At 36.6% G+C, this 16,198-nt stretch overlaps 1 protein-coding gene across 5 annotated transcripts in view; it reads left to right on the forward strand.

The window, feature by feature from the left end:
- Positions 1 to 16,198, forward strand: part of TRIM37 (tripartite motif containing 37) — a 120,248-nt gene that overhangs the window by 22,133 nt on the left and 81,917 nt on the right. For all 5 annotated transcript variants that reach the window (XR_013997372.1, XM_081115921.1, XM_081115922.1 and 2 more), the window contains exons 14-22: positions 569 to 683; positions 1,577 to 1,792; positions 2,774 to 2,910; positions 4,049 to 4,134; positions 7,078 to 7,272; positions 10,468 to 10,773; positions 12,929 to 13,057; positions 13,412 to 13,601; positions 15,814 to 15,932. Coding sequence is in view for 4 of the 5 variants with exons in the window: in XM_081115921.1 (XP_080972047.1) it covers positions 569 to 683; positions 1,577 to 1,792; positions 2,774 to 2,910; positions 4,049 to 4,134; positions 7,078 to 7,272; positions 10,468 to 10,773; positions 12,929 to 13,057; positions 13,412 to 13,601; positions 15,814 to 15,932 (1,493 nt within the window). In the remaining variant the exon portion in view is untranslated. The remainder of the gene's footprint in view (positions 1 to 568; positions 684 to 1,576; positions 1,793 to 2,773; positions 2,911 to 4,048; positions 4,135 to 7,077; positions 7,273 to 10,467; positions 10,774 to 12,928; positions 13,058 to 13,411; positions 13,602 to 15,813; positions 15,933 to 16,198) is intronic.

The following is a 16,198-nucleotide window of genomic DNA, read 5'->3' on the forward strand; positions in this document are numbered from 1 at the left end:
TTTTTTCCTTAACTCTAGCTAGAATATGCCACATTGTGATATATGGAGAGTTTTGATTTTAAGTTGCTATCTGGAGGGGTTGGTAGTTGACCTTTTAAGTGATTTTTTTACTGAGGAGCAAGAAATATGGGAATTGAGATGGAATAAGGGAAAAAGAGCAGTGCCCAAAACAGACTACCTGTTTTGCTAGGGCCTGACCTATTCTAGAAAGGGGAAGGGAAATGTTAGCTTCCTCCTTCCTGCGTAGTATGGTCATGTTCTCGAGTCATGATCATCATTGTATTTCAGCTAGATTATCATAGTAAATAAGCTTTAGTAGTTAACCATGATAGGTAAATGTTATTTCCTTAGAAAACTGAAGTTTAAGTTTAGACAACTGACTTATAGATGACTTTCCAGAACCTTATTATAATTTGTGAACTACATGTATAAATGGTGAATATGAGTGCATTTTGAATTTTGGCCTTATAATGAAACAAAGTTTTAGAATTTATAGTTACAGATTCAAGTCTTGGTTGATCATATGTTACTTTCGGGATTATTTTTCACATGCAACTGTTCTTTTAAGGTTTCAGGTTCGTTCACCAACTTTCTTTCAAAAATGCCGGGACCAGCATTGGTATATTACTCAATTGGAGGCTGCACAGACTAGTTATATCCAACAAATAAATAACCTTAAAGAGGTAAGAAAAACCCCCCACATATTTTGAGTTTAGTGTTTCATTTTGTCTTATTGGCCTGTTAACATTTATAATTAGATTTGGGGTATTTACTGCTGTTTGTAATTTTGTAAAAAAGTCCTATTATTTTGTTCTCCATCCTTACCACCTTTGAACCTGTAAGTCTTTCCTGTTCAGTAGCCAGTAGCCACATATGTCTATGTAAACTTAATTAAAACAAAAAAATTCAGTTCCTTAGTTGTACTGGCCACATTTTAAATGCTTGTATTGGGCATTGCAGATACAAACGTTTGCATCATTGCATAAACTTGTATTACAGTGCTGCTCTACTTTGAGGTTCTCTCTCTGTGTTTCTCTCAGTGACTTCTGTATTTCTCTTCCCCATGCTATCTTGAATTTAGAGGATTCAAAGCTATAGAACAACTGAAAGTTGCCTCGTCTTGAATGCTCACTATTGTTGAGTCGAGTACTAGGGAGGATCAGTTAATTTGTATTTTACAACAGTAAACTAAATTATGTAAGGACTGTTTCTTTCTGCTATTGGAAAATGAGATGGGATGGAAGGTTTGAAGTGCTGAGAGTGGTTAATAGATGAGGGAGGAATATATGAATAAATACATACTTTCAGAGGTTTTCATGTTATATGTACTATTTAAAACTGCCTGTATTTACTATAGCATTTGCTAACTGTATATGTAGCTTGGGCTGGATGAGAATAAATTGGACAGTTTTTCTTTGTCATAGATTTTTCCATAAGCAAAAGGCAGGTAGTGAGAGAGATGGTATAAGAAATGGTTGTAAGAACGTACTATATTTTTTTACTTAAAATATTTTTTGCTTTACCACAGAAACACTGCTTATAATTCATGTTTATTTGTGCTGTTTTTGTCTTAAAGAGACTCACTATTGAGTTATCTCGAACTCAGAAGTCAAGAGATTTGTCACCACCAGCTAATCATCTTAGCCCCCAAAATGATGACACTCCTGAGACACGATCTAAGAAGTCTGGGTCCTGTGCTGACATGCTTCTCCAGGATAGTCCTACTTCAGCCTCTGTAAGAGAGACCAAAGAGGATGAAGATGAGGAGAAGATTCAGAATGAAGATTATCATGTAATAATTAGACCAGTTTTTTTAAGATTTATTTTGTGTTTGATAAGAGAAATTAATAAGATGGTTTTCAACATATGATGTAGGGGAATCAGTGTGCTTAAAATCTTGTCCGTTAGTCAAGTCAGAAGTTAATGAATCAAAGTGTTTTAAGGTTTTAAAATTTATTGTAGAGAGCTACATTCTGCAAAACAAATTGATGTACATTCTAGAAACTGTATAGGTTGTGAATTGAAAAAAATGCGTTTTATTTCCATTCACTGAAACTAGTAAATACCTTATCATTGCATATGTAGATAGATTGATTTAGGATTTGGGAGATAGCCAGGGTTTGTCCCAGCTAAACAACACCCAGAATGAGAATTCAAGAAGTGGTTGTTTTTGTTCTAGTTAAGACAGAGATGCAGAAACAAACTTTTTGAGACTTCAGGTATACATTAAAATGAAGGAGCCATTGGGAAGAGAGACTGAAGATAAGTTTAAGGGATTGACAAAACAAAGTATTTAAGGAAATTAAAAGGGGTTGGAACAGAGCACTCACCGTTTGATGGGATGAAGTAAAGGAAGGGTAGGGTGGAGTTTACAGGTGGGGCAGCTGAAAGTTGGGTTTTATGTTTATTTTTTTTGTTGTTTAATAGCCAGTACGGTTTTCTGTGCAGGTAGGTGACAGGGTTTTACAGTGACCTTGCAGATAATAGAGGTTAAGTAGGATTTGAGGAATGATAGTTTGAAATGTTACTCTGTTTAGAGCCTTACGGGAAGCTAACGTGGAATATATGAAACATTTCCAGTTATATTGAGGGCCCAGCTGAAATTGGCAGTAATAAAGGATTAGTAGTACCAGGTAATGTGGTTGTGTGATTTTTCTCCAGCTCAGGCGTCTAGGCACCAGAGTAGAGAATTCTGATGTTTCCATTATTGCTTAGCACTCGGTCCATACCCATCTATTTGAGGTAAAAATGTTGTTTCTTTGCCATGTTGTAGCACGAGCTTTCAGATGGGGATCTGGATCTGGATCTTGTTGGTGAGGATGAAGTAAATCACCTTGATGGCAGCAGTTCCTCTGCCAGTTCCACAGCAACAAGTAACACGGAGGAAAATGACATCGATGAAGAAACTATGTGAGTGTCACACATTAACTACCATCATAAAGCCACCTACATGATAATTAGAAGCATATGAAGTAGGCCTAAAAGTGGGGATATTAGCATTTTTTCTTGATAATCTTTATAAATAAAGAATCTTGAAGGAAAGACTTGAATTAGTTTCCTCTCTCTCATCTCTGGGTTCCAAACTGGGTTGTAATTATTTTATCTTCACCTGAGGATGGATATATATATATAATTTTAGAGAGAGGAGGGAAGAGAGAAAGAGAAACATAGATTTGAGAGAAACATCAATCAGTTGCCTCCCAAACATGCCCCATCCAGGGATCAAACCCCCAACCTAGGTATGTGCCCTGACCAGGAATCAGACACGCCAGTTTTTGGTGTATGGGATGACGCTCCAACCAACTGGAACACCTGACCAAGGCAATCTTGAGACTTTTTTAAATACCCCAAACTAGCGTTGATTACTGCTTTTCCATATAGTACTTTGTCATTTAAAATAAAGTAATAGTGTTTTTTGGTATGAGACTTTGTGAGGACTTTGATAGGGGGTAAGAACATTTTTTTCTGAAATATTTTAAGAAAATAGTATATACAGTAATTTGAGTGTCTTTTTTAACCTTAAAATGTAGTGTTTTAAGCCTAATTTACTACCTTTAAGTTACAAATTATTTAAAGCTATAATCTTTTGCTTACAATGGTTCTCAGGTTTTCTCTTTTAAAAATTAAATGTTGCCCTGGCCGGTTGGGTTGTGGTTTGATTCCCAGTCAAGGGCACATACCTCGGTTGCAGGTTCAATCCCCGGCCCTGGTCAGGGCGAGTGTGGGAAGCAACAAATGGATGTGTTTCTCTCCTCCACCTTCCTCCCTCCACTCTCTAAAAATCAATGGAAAAATATCCTTGGGTGAGGATTTAAAAAATAATAATAAAATGTTGCCAAGCTATTGTATTTTTTAAAGGTAGTTTAATTATTAATAGTACTGATACATGTAATAATGACCAAAGTCCTTTTCTTCATTTTTATATTTAGAAATATCCTGTCTTCACAAGAGAAAGCTATGCACTATTGTTATAAAATTCATTGAGATGTGACAAATAATGTGAATTTTTACTTACTCTGTGGGAATAATGAATTTTGTGTATTCTTAGGTCTGGAGAAAACGATGTGGAATACAACAACATGGAATTGGAAGAGGGAGAACTGATGGAAGATGCAGCTGCTGCAGGACCTCCAGGTACAGGGGTTAAGCCCATAAGCCATTCTGTCTTTGCTCTTTTCTGACCGTACCATATTTTAATATGTGGTAGCTCATGGTGTTGGAAGTGCTACATTTTACATATATTACTAATGGTGTTTAAAACAATAATGCTAACATTTGATACGTGTTCTTATGTACCAGGCACTGTACAAAAGCACTTTGTGTACCTTATCTCATTTACCTTATAAAATTCTGTGAGATCCTAGGCTGCTGTCTTTCAAAACAGCCTCTTATCTGGGGTCCTTGTATCCATTTTTCTCCCCTTTATTCTGTTTCCCACAGCATGAGTTCAGATGTGATTCTGTTTGCTTTAAATTGATATCTGATCGTGTCACTTCTCTACTTAAAACCCTTTATTGGATTCCATTTACTTACAGGATAAAGTCCAAACTCTTTAATATGGTACACAAGGCCCTTTATGTGCTGGCTCCTGCTCATTTCTTTAGCCTGCTTACACTCCTCTGCATAATTTGTAGCCCATCAGATGTGCTATGGTATCTCTCACATCTTTGCTTCCCAGTATGTTGTTCTGTCTACCTTCTTATTTTAGCTTTTTTTTCATTTCTTCCTAGAAGCCCTCCTAGACTGCTTGCCTCTTTTCTGCTCTCTCAAATTAATCTCTTTGAACCTGTAAAACCTATTTAACCTATATTAAACATTATTCTATTTGCTTATATAGCTGCCCATTTTGCTTTTCACCTCTGAACTCCATGAAACCAATATAATGTGCATCTTAATTTTGTATCCCTAGCATTTTTAATAGTATAATAGGGAGCATTTAATACTTTTCAGATAATTGTTGAGTAAATGCACTTTATTACTAAGTTTTGAATGTAATTTTTTTTTAAAATATGTTTTTATTGATTTCAGAGAGAGGTAGGGAGAGGGAAAGAGAGAGAGAAACGTCAGTGGTGAGAGAGTCATTGATTGGCTGCCTCCTTCACGTCCCCTACTGGGGATCCAGCCCCAATCCTGGGCATGTACCCTGACTGGGAATCAAACTGTGACCTCCTGGTTCATGGGGTGAAGCTCAACTACTGAGCCATGCTGGCTGGGCTGAATGTAATTTTTAAGGTTTTAAATAGTACATAAAAAATTTCAGAGGCACCCCGTCGGGCGTGGCTCAGCAGTTGAGCATCGACCGACCTAGGATCCAGGAGATCGAGGTTCAATTTCTGGTCAGGGCACATGCCCAGGTTGAGGGCTCAATCCCCAAAGACTCTCTCATCATTGGTGTTTGTATCTCTCTCTCTCCTTTTCTCTCTCTGAAATCAATAAAGATATATTTTTTAAAAATTAAAATATTAAAAAAATATATTCAGAGGCTGTCTTGGTATAAAATGGAAGATGAGTATGACTAAGTCAAGGTTAACTGAATCTTTTTCAGCCTTTTTTTTTTTAAAGTTAAATCTGTGATTTCCTCTCTTAAACTGTTTTGTAGGGAAATTCTTGTATATAACATTTTTAGACGCTCTAGGTAAACTAGAGGTTATATTTTTCAATTCATTCACCAAATATTTACTGAGCACTTAACTGGAACTGGGTACTGTTTTACTATCTGGAGCTACAGTATTGAATAAAAAGATGTCCCTGTTCCCATGGACCTCATGTTCTGTAATTCTGAAATTATAATTTTTTTGTTCGTGAAATATTTTTTGAATACCTATTAATAGTTTAGACATTGAATTATAGGTGCTGAGGATACAATAGTGAATCAAATAGTTAATTTGTATTTTGTGCTTTGGGGAGTTTTATATATTTGGTAGGCATTTGTTGAAATTCTTCCCTATTTCAGGATTTCTGGAAAATACAATGAAAAAGAGTTACTTTTAAGTAATTTATAATCTAAAGGTGAATAGATGTATGAACAATATATATAAATAAAAGACAGTACACATACAAAAGAATTCCAAATTTTTTCTTTATTGCCTCTTCAAGAGGTGGAGCGTAACTCTACACCGTTAAATGTAAGCTATGCTTAGTGACTTGCTTCCAGGTATTACAGTAAAATATATTTAAAGGTCAATTTGTTGTTGTTTTCTTAATCTTCACCCGAGGATATTTTTTCCACTGCTTTTCAGAGATAGTGAAAGGGAGAGACAGACAGATAGACACAGACAGACATTGATGTAAGAGACATCCATTGGTTGCCTCCTGCACGCGTCCTGACCGGGGCCAGGGGTCAACCTGCAACCGAAGTACATGCCCTTGACCGGAATCAAACCCAAAACAGACCCTTCAGTTTTGAGGGCTGACTCTAACCACTGAGCCAAACCAGCTAGAGCTATTAAAGGTCGGTTTTAACCAACATTTTCATATTTACTATATGTTAGGCATTGTATTAAGCACTGGAGAAAAGTCAGGTTGTTTTCTTGACTTAAAGCTTAGTTCAATATAGGTGATGTAAATATGGCATTTGCTCACAAATGACTATACTATGCATTAGTCATTAACAAGTTCAGTCTAAAATCTTCAGGTTGTGCTCTAGTACTTACTTAAGCTAGAAAAGGAGTCTACCTAACTGTCATGGATCTGTACAGTTTGCTTTGCAGGAGAAGATTCTCATTTTGGTGTCTAGTTCTTTGGGATCTGTTATGCCACGGGGATCTGTCTTTCATCCAAGACCACTGGGTTATGAGATGTGTTCTCCTTTCCTAATTCTCCTCCCACTAATTGTATGTATTGTATACATTGCCATTTTTTGTTTCTAGAGCTCAGGATGAGTTTGAGTGTTGCTCCTGTGCTTGTGTATACTCTCTGGTGATCTGGTTTCTTCTTTATGCTTCTCATCATGAAAACCAACTCCTAAGAGAGAGGTCCATAGACCAGTATTCAAACATTAACCAGTTTACTTTTTTAAGTATACTTAAATTTGAATAGAAATATAGCATGCATTTTCTGTATCTGTTTTTTTTGCAGGTAGTAACTATGGCTATGTTGGTGCCAGTAGTAGAATGTCAAGAAGAGCACACTTATGTTCTACTGCTACAAGTAGTTTATTAGACATTGACCCTTTCATTTTAATACATTTGTTGGACCTTAAGGACCGGAGCGGTATGGAAAATTTGTGGAGCTTACAGCCTCGCCCACCTGCTTCACTGCTGCAGCCCACAGGTAAAATATTAACAGTGATTTCCCTTTTTTTGTGGTTCCCCAAAAGAACTCTTGAATTTTAATCCAAGTATTTCATCTAAGTGTTAGAACACAGTATATTTCTGTAGCAAATTGATTTTTCATTATAAGTCATAAAATGACCTTTATATTAATCAAATTAATTTTTTGTTAATGTTTGAAGGTGTTTTGTGCAAATATAATGTCAAAATGCCTGTAAGAAGGTTTTTTAAAAATTGTATATAATTGACAGTTTGATCCATATGAAGTACAGCTTTCCTCTTTGCAAATGGACTTAGAGTTTTGCACACCTCATGAATACCGTAACTTCCAAGTGGAACTCTGTCTAAATTGAATATAGAAAAAGATGGTTTACTTATAGTTTGATTTCAGTAGCCTAAAAGCCTATACCAGTTAGCAGTATTTTAAGTGCAAAGGTTATTTGTTGAAGAGAAATTACATTTGTGTTACTGTAATACAGTGTATACATGTACATATTAGAGGTATCCTCAAAGTTGGACTTTTTGAAACTCTCAGGCATGTTCATTTTGAATACCTTTAAATGACACATTTTAAAAACCATTTTTGTTGGAAAACTTTAAAAAAAATATACCTAACCTTTTCCTACATTCTTAAACAGTAGTATTATGCAAATTAAATCAGTGATTTAGAACAGTGATTTTGATGCTGCTTTAAAGCAGTGGAACTCATTTTTCAAAGTGTAAAGTAGAGTCTCAGTGTAGAAAACAGAGAATTAGAACTTCTCTAGTGGGAGATGGACTCTCAGGCTGGATTATTTAGGTCCCTTCCTTTGTAAGCTAAACTTGCTGTAGGTTTACAACCAGGTTATGAAACAATTGTCTGCTATCTATGACCCAGGTACATTTTATATTATACTTGTACTTTTGTAACACTTACCACATTGTATATAATTTAACATTTTTTTCTGAGACATTTTTATTTTAGAAAATTATACAGAAAAATCATACATTGTTCTTGTGATCAACAGAGAAATGCCTTTTTAAGAAAAAGGAAAAAAACCCACAACTTATTACATTGACAAAGGTTTTGCCTAAATTATAACCAGTGTTGTTGTTAAAGACCTAGTAAACCAGACAAGTTCAGGTTCTGTAGATAGGTGTATTGATTTAACCTTTTTGAAGGAAAATTTTATAGTAGGTTCAAATTATTTCTATCCTTTAATCAAATAACTTTACTTTTAGGAGTATATTGCAAAGAGAAAATCAGAGTTTGAAACTATCCAACAAATACAGTGTTTACAGTTACAAAAACTAGGTTTACAGTTGTTTGTATGGAAAATAATACAGTAACTCCTCTACTTATTAGCTGTGTTACCTGGAGTATTGTGTAACTTTTATGTGTCTTACTTTCCCCATTTATAAAATGGAGGTAATAGTACTTACCTCAGAGGATTGATATGAGAGGATTAATGACTTAATATTTTAGAAATATTTAACACTCGGTAAGCTCTTTATAGATGTTTGTTAAATAAATATACATGTGCTGGCGAGGATGTGGAGAAAGGGGAATCCTGGTACGCTGCTGGTGGAAATGCAGACTGTGCAGCCGCTATGGAAAACAGTATGAAAGTTCCTCAAAAAATTAAAAATGGAACTGCCTTTTGACCCAGTGATCCCACTTCTAGGAATAGACCCTAAGAATTCTGAAACACTAATCAGAAAGAATATATGCACCATTATGTTCATAGCAGAGCAATTTACAATAGCTAAGATCTGGAAACAGCCCAAGTGCCCATCAGTAGATGAGTGGATAAAAAAGCTGTGGCACATTACAGCTGCATAGTATTCCATGGTGTAAAAGAAGAAGGATCTCGTACCCTTTGGGACAGTATGGATGGACCTGGATAATAATATGCAAAGCGAAATAAATCAGGCAGAGAAAGACAAACATCATATGATCTCACTTATATGTAGAATCTAAAGAATATAATAAACTGATGAACAAAATAGATTCAGTGACATGGAAGCATGGATCAGACTGACAAATCTCAGAGGGAAGGAGGAGGTGGGGGGTGGAGAGATTAGCCAAAGAATTTATATGCATAACCCAAGGACACAGACAATGGTGTGGTGAGGGACTGGGGAGGGGGCTAGAGGTGGGGTGGAAGGGGTCAATGGGGAGAAAAAGGGACATCTGTAATATTTTGAACAATAAGAAAGATAAATAATACAATAAATCTCCCTATCATGATAGAAAACCTTTCCCAGAAGTTACTCCTCACTGAGTCTTAGACTCACTATCAAAGAGGAAATGAGCTTAGACCAGTCCTGGACCCATATCCACTGGAGCCAAAGGGGGGACCTAACCTCCCTGAGCACATTGCTGCTCACCTGATACCTGAACACAGTCTTGGTCCTTTTTTGCAAGGGGGAGGTGGGGAAATGGCTGTTACACTACAGCATCTACCTTTGTCTAATTAGGGTGCCTGTTGGTCCCCTGTTTGTGGGGGTGGTGTGTGCACATGTTTTTTGGTTTTTTTTGGCTTGGTTTCTTTTTGCTTTGAGTCAGTCACGATCTTTGATTTCCAAAATATCTAGCTCCTTTTACCTTCCTGCAGTATAAAGTATATTTTCCTTGCGTCTTATTTTAATATTTGGGAAGGGGGAGAAGAAGTTAAAAACAACTGCAACTACTTTCTCTGGGAAGAAAGAAAACATTGTTACTTTAGTGGCTGCAGACCCAGCGACAGGGAACTATTTGTGTTGTTCCAGTGCACATAATGGCTGCATCTGCATTGGATAGTAGTTCAGTAAATCAGCTTTTTAAATTTAGTTAGAATATATATATTTTTATATCAGATTTGACTAAGTATTTGGCTATATTTTAAATTATGAACATACTAAAACCCAGTGTAGAAATGTGACAAAAGTAAGAGAAATGTAAAGAAGAAAGCACAGGAAGTAAGGCAGCTTTTTAAACTTTTAGAGTTAAAGTGACTGTAATGAGACCCAGATTCTAACTGTGAAGGTATCAATAAAGTTAAGATACTTGTGACTATCTTTATTTTTATTAATGGTATTCAATACATACTTTTATTGTTGATACCACCTAAAGCATTGTATCTTATTTACACATTAGATTTGGATATTTCACAGTGCAAAATGGGTTCATGAATATTGACATCTATATTAAAATGAGTTATTTCTTTCTCTCAAGCTTCGTATTCTCGAAAAGATAAAGATCAAAGGAAGCAGCAGGCAATGTGGCGAGTTCCCTCTGACTTAAAGATGCTGAAAAGACTCAAAACTCAAATGGCTGAAGTTCGATGTATGAAAACTGATGTAAAGAATCCACTTTCAGAAATAAAAAGCAGCAGTGCTTCTGGAGACATGCAGACAAGCCTTTTTTCTGCTGACCAGGCAGCTCTGGCTGCATGTGGAACTGAAAACTCTGGCAGATTACAAGATTTGGGAATGGAGCTCTTGGCAAAGTCATCAGTTGCCAGTTGTTACATACGAAACTGTAAGTGAAAAAGATCCTATTAGTTTCATTTCTCCACATATCAGTTGGGAAGCTAAAGGACAGGTTATTTTCAGACTAATAATAATACTTAAAAATCTCTATTACAAGGAATTAAGACTATAAATATATACAGCCCTTTCTCCCATCTAAAACAGACTCTATATTTTTGCCTTGGCTGGTGTGGCTTAGTGGTTATAGTGTCAGCTTGAGCACCAGAGGGTCTTGGGTTCAGTTCCCTGTCAAGGGCACATACCTGGGTTGCGGATTCGATCCCCAGCCTGGTTGGGGCACATGTGGGAAGCAACCAGTCAATATGTCCCTCCCTCCCTCCCTCCCTCCCTCCCTCCCTCCCTCCCCCGCTTTCTCCCTTCCTTTCATTCTCTAAAAATCAATGGAAAAAATATCCTCCGGTGAGGATTAACAAAAAATAAAACTGACTCTATTTTTAACTATATAATAGAGCTAACGTTCCTTTGTGTTTATCCCCACCCAAGGATATTTTTTCCATTGCATTTTAGAGAGAGTGGGAGGGAGGAGGAGAGAGAGAACGAGAGACACACATCGATTGGTTGCTTCCCTCATGAGCCCCAACTGGGGCCAGGGTTCGAACCTGCAAACCAAGTACATGCCCTTGACCAGGAATCTAACCCACGACCCTTTGGTTCACAGGCTGATGCTCTAACCACTGAGCACACGGGCCAGGGCTAGAGCTGACATTTCTTGATTGCTGTTCTGCACTGGGCAGTAAATAACACAAAATCCTTAACCTTATGGATCTTGCAGTCATGTATTTATATGGTGGGAATTGGACATTAAATGTGTAGGCAAGTAAAGATAAGTGCACTTGGTAAAAAGTAAAAAGTGCTGTGAAGGAAACAACAGAAGAGTAGGGTGGAAGGAGCAGGTGAGGAGTGTGTTCCTTTAGTTGGGATAGTCAGAGAAAGTCTAAGGAGGCAACATTTCAACTGAGGCCAGAAGGTTGAGAAGCAAAGATCTGTGGGAACAGTGTTCAGGGTAAACAGCAGAAAATGCAAAGTCACTGATACTGGATTTGCTCTGCATGTTTGAAGGCTTGAAGGAAGACCCTTATGGCTGAATACTGTGAACGCAGCAGGGGGGAGAGTAAGCAGAGAGGTAGGCAGAATCTAGCTCAGGTAGGGTTTTTTGTAAGACCTCAGTAAAGAGTTTTGTGTTTTCTGATTTTAGGAGGAAGTCTTTAGAGAATATAAATCGGGTGTTTATGATCTAATTTACCTTTTACAAAGATTACTTTGCTTGTTGTGTGGAGAAGGGTCTGAAAAGGGTTGAGAGAGGGAGTTGTGAGATTGTTGCTGGTGGAATTGGAGTCCTTGCTGTGTGACAAGGAAAGCATTTTCGGGAACCCACATAGGAGGATGAGGTCTGGTGGTAAGATTTATTTGGGTGGAAATAGAAGGCTGCGCCTAGGTTACCAGTGTCTCCTCTCATGCTCTTGCAAGTGGAATTGTTTTTTACGTTTCATTCTCAGATTGTTCTTTGCTGATATATTAAAAAACAGTTGATTATTGGTCTTGTATCTTACCTTCCTGAACCTGTTTATTACCCTTTAATTCATCTATTCTGCCTCTGTAAAATTTATTTTAATTCTTTTTCTAGCTTCTTGAGTCTATGCATATTAGGCCATTTAGTATCAGTTTTTTCTAATTCATTTTAAGGCCATATATTTTCTGCTAATTACCGGTTTAACCACAAACATCTTGAAGCATTGTAATCGTGGTCCATTTCTAATTCAGCATTGATTTTCTTTTCAATCCACTAATATTTTACCATTTCCAAGTGTTTATGGGTTATAGTTTTGTTGTTAATACCTAGTTTAATTTCATGGAGATTGGAGTTTATGTCTGCTATAGTTTTTTTTTGAAGTTTACTGATTTTTTTTGTTTAAGTTTTATAAGTTAAGACTGCTCCATAAGCAGCAAAGTAGGAATACTTTTGGAATAAAACCCTAATAAACCAGTTGGGACCAAAGCATCCTGTTTTGTTTTGTTTCTGTTTTTGACACAGTAGATAGAATACCTTCCATGCATGTTATGATTAAACCTTTCTCTGACTGCCTAGGTGTAGTGAGTTTTGTGCTATTTTTCATATTCAGAAATGTTTTTAAATGTCTTTGCAGCCACAAATAAGAAGAGTAATTCACCCAAGCCAGCTCGGTCCAGTATAGCAGGCAGTCTATCACTTCGAAGAGCAGTAGACTCTGGGGAAAATAGCCATTCAAGGGGAGACTGCCAACCTCTGTCGGAAGGTAAATTTGGGGAGTTCAGAATGTAGTTTTCATGGGTAGGTGTCTGTTATTCAGAATTGATCTTATGGTATAGCTTTAGATCTTTAACGGCACCAAAAATGCTGAAATTTGATTTAAAAGCTTCTTGATCTCACAACAGAATAGACCCATCAGTAAGAGAATGGAGCCATTAGATTCCATTTTCTGGATGCCTTAATTTTAAATAGTTGGCATCAAAAAGATTGCAGTATATTTTTAAATTATTTTTGAGTTTTCCTACAGTTTAAAAATGTATATATGATAAGGTCTTATAAAGTGGAAACTAGAGAGAGAGAACTTTTCCTTTTTTCTGAATATCTCTTTCCTTTTCTGTAGGTTCCCCAGGAAGCTCTCAGTCTGGGAGCAGGCATAGTTCTCCCCGAGCCTTGACACATGGCACTATCAGTGACATTCTGCCAAAATCCGAAGACCGGCAGTGTCAGGCTTTGGATTCAGATGCTATTGTGGTTGCAGTTATCAATGGCTTGCCTGCTGTTGAGAAAAGGAGGAAAATGGTCACCTTGGGGTAAATTAAATTTTTTTGTTTATGAAATGGAATAATAGCTTTATAATGAACAAAATAAATTTCCACTATGTTACTTTTTTAGCAGAGACAAAGTTCATTTGTTGTATTCAAGTGTAACTTTTAAAGTATCGGAAACCTGCCCTGGCCAGTGTGGCTTAGTGGTTAGAGCATCGGCCCAAGTACCATGTGCTGGAGGCAACCAATCAATGTGTCTTTCTCACATCAATGTTTCTCTCTTTCTCCTCCCCTTCTTCCCTCTTTTCCACTCTCTCTAAAAATCAATGGAAAAAATATCCTTGGGTGAGGAATAACAAAAAAAGTATCAGAAACCTTACTTTTTTTCTTAATGGGATGAAATAGTATCAGAAGTTTAGTTTAAATATGTTAGAGCTCATTTTCACTGAAGTTAGGATAATAATGGTGTGAAACCTTGTATGACCTCTACCTTGTGATATTTTTTTGTGTCACCTTTTTTTTTCTCCATCTGTGCCACACTTTTTAAAGACATCTCTGCTGGGCTGTATTATATCTCATAGACCTTTTACACATAATTGGTATGGAACAAAGCACTTCTGGCGATTTTATTATTATTATTTCATTTTATTTTATTTAAATATGTTTTCATTGATTTTAGAGAGAGGAAGGGAGAGGGAGAGAGAGAGAAACATCAATGAGGTGAGGAGGGAGTCGTCATTGATCGGCTGCCTCCTGCATGCTCCCAAATGGGGACCGAGTCTGCAACCCAGGCATGTGCCCCGACTGAGAATCAAACCGCGATCTCCTGGATCCCAGGCCGATGCTCGACTGCTGAGCCATGCCATATCAGGCCTGGCAATTTTATTTTAACACTGCTTTATCTCACCTTTTCCTCTTCTCTTATAAAAGTGTTCTCAAAACTCATAGTTGAAATTTCCCAAAAGGATATATGTGATAGTCTACACCTTTATCTCCTAAGAAACATAAGCTCCCATCCCAGCCATGTCAATTAAACTTCCATCCCCTCAAAAGAAAGGGTGGTTGTGGGATGTATTGTCTATGAATGCACTAGATGAGCCTTAATATCCATCTGCTGATCTATTTTATGGATATTAAATACATTTCTAAATTTAAACAGTGGAATAGTTCTACCGTGGAGACTTTGAAAAGAACTTTGAATTAAATCTAGAGAAGGATTTACATCTCTGTGTACTTAATTTCATACAGTTTTAATATCTGAACAATTATCAAAATAAAGGATGGCTGGTGGCTTAATTTTCTGTTTTGGCTCAGGCTGAAGCAGTGGGAAAGTGTTCTAATCATTGGAGATGAACTTGTCCTCTTCATTAGTTACCCTGATTTTATACATGTTCCTTTCAAATTAAAGCTATAACTAGCTTTTATATTTTGTAATGGAGATATTTATGCCTGCCTTTACCCATAAAGATTAAATGTATATGAACATAGACTTTTTTCTAGACTCTCAAATCCTTTATAAGTGTCTGCAGCTCTTAATTGTAACCTCATTTTATAGTCAATTGTATCATCAGCTTGGCTCATGTGGTGGTGTCCAGCTTGGGTCTTTTTTCCATTTCCTGGTTTAAAGTAGTATAAGCAAAAATTTTAAATACTAATGAGTGGTTCAAAAAAGTTAGTAAAAGAAAGAATATTAAGTGAAAATTTTCACATTTTTGTCTTCCATCTGCTTAGTTTTCCAACCCCCTGCCCACACACATTCCTGCTGTTCTTAATTTTTCATAGATGATGTGTCTTCTCAGTTTTTATGCATATTTAAGCAACTGTGAGCATATAGCTTTTTAAATACAAAAGATGCACTTGTTTTCTTACTCAATAGTATATCTGAAAAGTCTTTCCATATTGGTGAGAACATACTATTTAAGACTTCTGTTTTTTAATTGGAATTTTTGTTGTAAATTCACATGCAATTAGAAGAAATAATGCATAGAGACCCTGTGTTCCTTAACCAGTTTCTGCTAACGATAACATTTTGCAAAACTAATACAATATCACAACTGGGATGTTGGCATTGACGACATTTTATAAACTTCGTTGTGAGTCCTCTAATGAATTTTTTAAAAAGAAACTTGAAAGTTAGTATTAGACATCAGTGCCATAATACCCTACTTAGTTGATGCTCAGTTTCAGGAGAAGAAAATATAGATACAATTATCAGTGAGTACTTATGCAAAAATATCAAGTTGTTTTCTTCTTTAAGGGGTAATGTTAAAGGAAGTCGTCTGGAAGGAATGCAAATGACTGACTTGGAAAATAATTCTGAAACTGGGGAATTACAGCCTATACTGCCTGATGGAGCTTCAGCTGCCCCTGAGGAAGGTAAAGAACGATAAGTCATAATTAGGTGGGAATAATGACCTTTTTTTTGGTGGTGGTGGTGGTAGGGATTTGTTGGTTTAATAAAAAAGTTATTGAGACACTGTCTGATGTCCTTCATCTGAACATAACATTCATTGTGCCACTGAATTTTATTTACTAGGCCATTAAGCACAGAGAAAGGCAAAATGGATACTTGATTCCATAAAAGGACATGTCTTACTAGAAGGGACATTTACAGGAGGGGGAAAATCTGCAGATAGTTTATC

This window comes from Miniopterus schreibersii (genome assembly GCF_964146895.1).
Source record: "Miniopterus schreibersii genome assembly, chromosome: 16".
NCBI classification, from domain to species: Eukaryota; Metazoa; Chordata; class Mammalia; order Chiroptera; family Miniopteridae; genus Miniopterus; species Miniopterus schreibersii.